The sequence below is a fragment of the Clarias gariepinus genome, chromosome 2 (assembly GCF_024256425.1).
Source record: "Clarias gariepinus isolate MV-2021 ecotype Netherlands chromosome 2, CGAR_prim_01v2, whole genome shotgun sequence".
Taxonomy (NCBI): Eukaryota; Metazoa; Chordata; class Actinopteri; order Siluriformes; family Clariidae; genus Clarias; species Clarias gariepinus.
Window position 1 is genome coordinate 47740565 of NC_071101.1, and position 6710 is coordinate 47747274.

Here is a 6710-nt window from a genome sequence, read left to right on the forward strand (position 1 = left end):
TATTAAAACAGTCGATTTTCCTGTTTATTCATATGCAAAAAATTTAACTTAAAAAGACAAAAGCAAGTCATCAAGTGCACATTTTATTTCACAATTCAATTCAATTCAATTTTATTTGTATAGCGCTTTTAGCAATTTTCATTGCCGCAAAGCAGCTTTACATAGTCAAAAGAATTATTTAGGTTTGTATGAAATGTGAATTTGTATGAATCAAAATGGTCAGTTTGTCCCTGGTGAGCAAGCCGAGGGCGACAGTGGCAAGGAAAAACTCCCTGAGATGGTAAGAGGAAGAAACCTTGAGAGGAACCAGACTCAACAGGGAACCCATCCTCATTTGGGTGAAACAAAAAGCAGTAAATGATCTGCATTTATACAGTGTGTAGGGTGGGAGGCAGTTCAGCTATAATAGCTGATGTTAATTGATGTTAATATGGAGTCCAGGTAGTTATTGAAGACCCAGGTAGACTTGTAAGAAGTTCCAGTCATGAACTATCGAACTGTCAAGTCCCCAGAGAAACAGTTGCCAACACCAGTCAAGGCCAGAACCATTTTCTAGGTAGAGAGAATCATTCCCAGACACCAGACGCATCCCAGAGAGACACACGGGGCATCCATGTGACGAGATCTTCAGCCAGAAGCGGGGCACCAGGATAGGTCAGACAGGTCCGGAGGGCAGAGGGAGTCTGGATCACTGGCAGCTCAGGAACGACATGTGTAGCTCGACAGAGAGAGAGAGAAAGAGTGAAAGGGGGGGACAGGAGGAGAGAGGAAAAAGAAAGAGGGGGGGAAAGAGAAGAAGAGGAGAGATGGCAGTTAGGTATGGTCACAGTCACACAATGTATAGTGTGAATGTATATTAACTGTAGCGTGCAAGCAGAGACTCCGGCAGGACTAACTATGACAGCATAACTAAAAGGGAGAGCCAGAAGGAAACACAAACATGAGGGCTTCCTGACATGTAAAGCAAACAATCCCCTCACCGTCAGCAAACCTGAGTGATCAATGAGAGTGAGGAAGACAGCATCCAAACATACCAGTTCACCATAATACTCTACGTCCATGAGTCCCCCAGATCTGCTCCTTTACCTATGGCAAATCTATTTATAAAAATGCTCGGCTAAATAAATAGGTTTTTAGCCTGGACTTAAACACTGAGACTGTGTCTGAGTCCCGAACACTATTTGGAAGACTATTCCATAACTTTGGGGCTTTGTAAGAAAAAGCTCTGCCCCCAGCTGTATTTTTCATAATACGCGGTACTGACAAGCAGCCTGCATCCTTTGATCGAAGTAGGCGTGGCGGATCGTAAGACACTAGCAGTTCGCTCAGGTACTGCGGCGCGAGACCATTTAATGCTTTATATGTCAAGAGTAGTATTTTAAAATCAATGCGGAATTTCACAGGGAGCCAATGGAGTGAAGATAAGATAGGGGTGATGTGCTCATATCTTCTGGTTCTGGTGAGGACTCTCGCTGCTGCATTCTGGACTAGCTGAAGCTTATTTATGCATCTAGCTGAACAACCAGACAGTAAGGCATTACAATAGTCCAACCTAGAGGTGATAAAAGCATGAACTAGTTTTTCTGCGTCGTTTAGCGACAATAAATTTCTTATTCTGGCAATATTTCTGAGGTGAAAGAATGCTATCCTGGTAATATTATCTACATGTGCTTCAAATGAAAGGCTGGAATCAATAATCACACCAAGGTCTTTCACTGTTGCATTTGATGGAACAGAAAGGCCATCTAAAGTTACGGTATGATCTAAAATTTTACTCCTAGCTGTATGCGGTCCTATGACTAGAACTTCTGTCTTATCCGGATTTAGCAGAAGGAAGTTAGTTAGCATCCAATTTCTTATGTCCTGCACACATTGCTCAATTTTAGTAAGCTGTTTTTTCTCATCAGGTTTTGCTGAGACATATAACTGTGTATCATCAGCATAACAATGAAAACTAATACCATGCTTACGGATTATGTTGCCCAGAGGAAGCATGTAAAGGGAAAAAAGCAGTGGACCTAAAACTGAACCCTGCGGAACGCCAAACTCCACTAGAGAACATGCAGAATAATCACCATTTAAGTCTACATACTGATAACGATGGGTCAGATAGGATCTGAGCCAGGAGAGGGCTGTACCCTTAATTCCCACTACATTTTCTAATCTGTGAAGAAGAATAGCGTGATCAACAGTGTCAAAAGCTGCACTGAGGTCAAGTAATACAAGCATAGTTACACAACCCTGATCAGAGGCCAATAGAATGTCATTTACTACTTTAACGAGCGCTGTCTCTGTACTGTGATGAGGCCTAAATCCTGACTGATACAGTTCATGTATGCCATTCCTATGTATATATGAGCATAGCTGCTCCGCTACTATCTTTTCCAGGATCTTAGAGATAAAGGGGAGGTTTGATATTGGTCTGTAACTGGACAGCTGACAGGGGTCGAGGTCAGGTTTCTTAATTATTGGTTTGATAACTGCTAATTTAAAAGATTTTGGAACATATCCAATGCTGAGTGAAGAATTAATTATTCTCAACAGGGGTTCTATTATTGCTGGTACTATCTGTTTAAGAAAATGTGTCGGTACAGGATCTAATATACAGGTTGATGAATTTGAAGAAGAGATGAGTGAAATTAGTTCATTCTCTTCAAGGGGAGTAAAGTATTCTAGGTTCTGGTCTGACATGGCTAGATTAACATCTGCATCAATTACATTGTTCGGTTTCAAAACCTCAATTTTATGCCTAATATTTACAATTTTATTATTAAAAAAGTTCATGAAGTCCTCACTATTTCACACATTTACAGATATGCAATACAACCTTTAATTAAAAGTTTTTTTAATGATTAAAGGAAAAGTTTGCACAAAGACACTTTAATAACCTTGCACACCTACCTTCACAACTACACTACATTTTACAGTTTTACGTTTACATCCTGGACCAGTGCACAAAGACACTTTAATAACCTTTGCACTAAGACACTTTGCTCTATGCATATTTGCACACACCGTACAGTATATTTCAATTTGCACAGTATATTTCTATTTTGTACATCATATTTCTATTTTTATTTCTAGTTCTATTTTTTTTCCTAGCACATTTCTATTTTTATTTTTAGTTCTATTTTTCCTAGTTTAATTTAATTTTTTAATTTAATTTCTATCGTATTTCTTTTATTCATATTTATTTCTTATTTGTAAAATTTAACTCTCTTTTAGGGTCAATGGCAGTCGTATAATGCATTTCACTACATTTCGTACTGTGTATGTTTGTGTATGTGACAAATAAAATTTGAAAATTTGAATTTGAAAAGTTAATCCTGGAATGCCTTCAAGCCCGGTGAGTGGTCCAAGTGGGGTAGACAAAGGAATGTAGGCTTAGATCCTACGTGCCACCGCCGCCGCCATCCTGTGTGCCTCCACCACCATCCTGTGTGCCTCCACCGCCATCATCAAATGCCCAAGCCCCATCCTGTGCGCAATCCAGTGCATCATCATCATCCTTTGTGCCACCACCGAGCGCTGGTAACTCAAGGCGTGTACTGACGGAAGAAGTCATGCAGACCCAACGTCACATGGTTCATGCTGTTAATGCGGTGTGTTCCGAACTGAAAGAAATAAAAACAATTTTATCAGAAATAAGTGGTTCACTTAAAGAACTTGTGAAAAAATAAACAGTTTGAATTCACTTGCCTTTTTACATTGCATTGTTTACATTAATACGCCGCTGTATTGCCATAGCATTATGCACTGCATTAGGAGGGCCAGGGTCGGGTTCATTATCTTTAGGATGGGCATTCGATGGAACAGGTATACCTTTCTTTTGAGCAATGTTGTGCAACACTGCGCAAGCCACAACAATGCGGCAAACCTTTGTAGGGGTGTACAATACTGTGCCACCAGACGTATCCAAGCACCTCCAGCGTCCTTTTAGCAGACCAATAGTGCGTTCGACCACTGAACGCGTCCGGCAATGCTTCTCGTTATAACGCCGTTCTTGTTCGGTTTGGGGTCTAGTTAGTGGAGTTAGCAGCCACGTTCTAAGGGGATAACCACTGTCTCCTGAGAGATAAAACATTTACAATTTATTTAAAGGAAATATAACAAAACAATGAATGTAAATATAATGGGACAATTAATATACCATTTCAAGTGCTAGGCAGAGGTAACAATTAGAAACAATATTATAAAAATACTTTAAAGAAAGTACATGCTTGTAATAGCCTCCAGATAGATTTTTGTTTTTTTCCAGGGCAATATTGATTCAATATAACATTTCACTTAATTTTTAAATGCTATAAAACATGTTTTGTTTCCTGAAAATTTGCATTAATGTGAAATTTTGCATTAAACTATTAAAATAAGTGTGGGGTTGTTTATCATTGGAGATTATAATTATACCTAAAAGAAAACATTTTAAAAGGTATGCTTTAAACACATTTGCATCATTACTCAATTACAATTACATGCGCATTCCTGCCGACTTACCAAGAAGCCATCCATCACGCACAGCTCCTGTTTGCAGTCTGTTCCCTACACTGCTGTTGGACAAAATGTAGGAATCATGAGTTGACCCAGGCCATCTCGCAACTACATTTGTCAGAGACATATGCGCATCACATATGATCTGCACGTTCAAAGAATGAAAATGTTTTCGGTTAACAAAAGCAAATTCATTCTCAGATGGTGCCTTTATTGCAACATGAGTGCAGTCAATAGCACCGATTACATTGGGAAAACTGGCGATTGCTGCAAATTGCATTTTGATGTTGGCCTGTTCAGCTTGCGTGTAAGGAAAACGGATGTATCGGGGTGCCATCCCCACTATGACATCCCATACATATGGCATGAGACGGCTCAGGGATGACTGCGACATACCCGATCGGTCTGCCAACTCTCGCTGGAAAGTACCAGTGGCCAAGTGGCCTAATGTGGTCAATACTTGTACAGGAACACACAGTGCGTGGTTTCTCCGCGAGGGTCTTTCCAATACTGGCCGTAATTCAGAACACAATTCCAAGAGGATGGCTCTTGGGAATCGAAATCGGCTCATGAGCCAATCATCATCATGAGCAAGGAGATCTTCACGGTCTCTGAAAACACGCTCCCTCCGTAGAGCGTCATTAGCAAGGTCTTCTAACAGCGCAAGAGCATCCATTATGATGATATGTTATATACACACATACCTTTTTATAGCCCATTCATTAAAAAAAAATAGTTAATTCAAAGTATTTGCACCTGGTTAAGAATGCTGATAATGATGATTCAGGTTGATGCAATTTGATTAATTGGGTGATGACTATTTTAAATAGTTATTGCTATTTAGGCCAGTTGGTGTCGCCAAAACACATACTCTTCTAAAAGAGTGCGTACGCACGGTCAAGAGCATCCTTACGGTGCGCACTTATTTACGCCAAGTTTATTTTTTATAAATCCCGATATGTGCGTGGAAAAATGCGTACGCATATTTCTATGCCCATTTTGGGCGTACGCAACGTTTATACATCAGGCCCCAGATGTCCATACCTTATCATTTATTTAGGGACAACTAAAATCAGGTTGTTTCTGTTTTGTTCTCGGCCTTGTGTTTCTATGTTTCAGACAGGTTTAAAGCTTCTATAGTCTGCGTGGCATACTTACTACAAAGATCAGAATTAATACATGATTCAATTGTAATTTTTTCATTACATTATTTGTACAGTTGTGTTTAAAATAATAGCAGTCCAACATCAGTAACCAGATCAATAATTGTAGGTGTAGTGGAGTAATAGAAAACCAACAGAACCAATCATGATTGGATGCACTTGATTCTGTGTAATTTAATACTTAATTGAAATGGGGCGTGTTCAAAAAAATAGCAGTGTGGAGTTCAGTTGGAGAGGTAAATTATTCTGTGAAAAACAGGTGTCAAACAAGTTCCCCTTATTTAAGGATAAATGCAGAAAAGGTTGTCCTGTGCATTTCTCTCTGAAAATCAAAGTAAAATGGGTCGTCCAGACATTGTTCAAAAGAACAGCGTACTTTGATTCAAAAGTTGATTAGAGATAGAAAAAAGACATACAAAGAAGTGCAGAAAATGATAGGCTGCTCTGCTAAAATAACATCAAATGCTTTAAAATGGGAGACCAAAACCAGATAAATGTGGAAGAAAATGAAAAACATACCATTCAAATGGTTTGAAGAATAACAAAATTCAAAAACTCAGCCAATGATCAGTTCCAGCATGGTCAAAGAAAAAGTTTACAGTCTAAAGTTACCTGTGAGTACTGTTACTATTAGAAGACGGCTATGTAAAGTCACGCTATCAGCGTCCCATTGTTGAAAAAAGACATGTGCTGAAGAGGTTACAGTTTGCCAAAGAACACATTGCCTGGCCTAAAGGGAAATGGCGCAATATTGACTGATGAAAGCAAGATTGTCCTTTTTGGGTCTAGAGGCCACAGACAGTTTGTCAGGCGACCCCCAAACACTAAATTCAAGCCACAGTACACTGTGAAGACAGTGAAGCATGGAGGCACAAGCATCATGATATGGGGATGTTTCTCGTACTATGGTGCTGGGCCTATTTATTACATTTCAGAGATTATGGATCAATTTAAGTACATCAGAATACATCAAGAGGTCATATTGCCTTATGCCGAAGAGGAAATTCACTTAAAAATGGGTGTTTCAACAAGACAACGACCCCAAACACACCAGTAAGC

General features: G+C 39.5%; 1 protein-coding gene across 1 annotated transcript; it reads right to left on the reverse strand.

Annotated features, from left to right (window-relative positions):
• Window positions 1-3459: 3459 nt before the first annotated feature.
• Window positions 3460-4712, reverse strand: LOC128515049 (putative nuclease HARBI1). The gene is made up of 3 exons (XM_053489057.1): window positions 4495-4712; window positions 3722-4068; window positions 3460-3614 (listed from the first exon to the last, which is right to left on the reverse strand). Exons 1-3 carry the CDS (start codon window positions 4613-4615, stop codon window positions 3537-3539), a joined length of 546 nt encoding a protein of 181 aa, XP_053345032.1. The 5' UTR covers window positions 4616-4712; the 3' UTR covers window positions 3460-3536.
• Between the last annotated feature and the right edge of the window lie 1998 nt (window positions 4713-6710).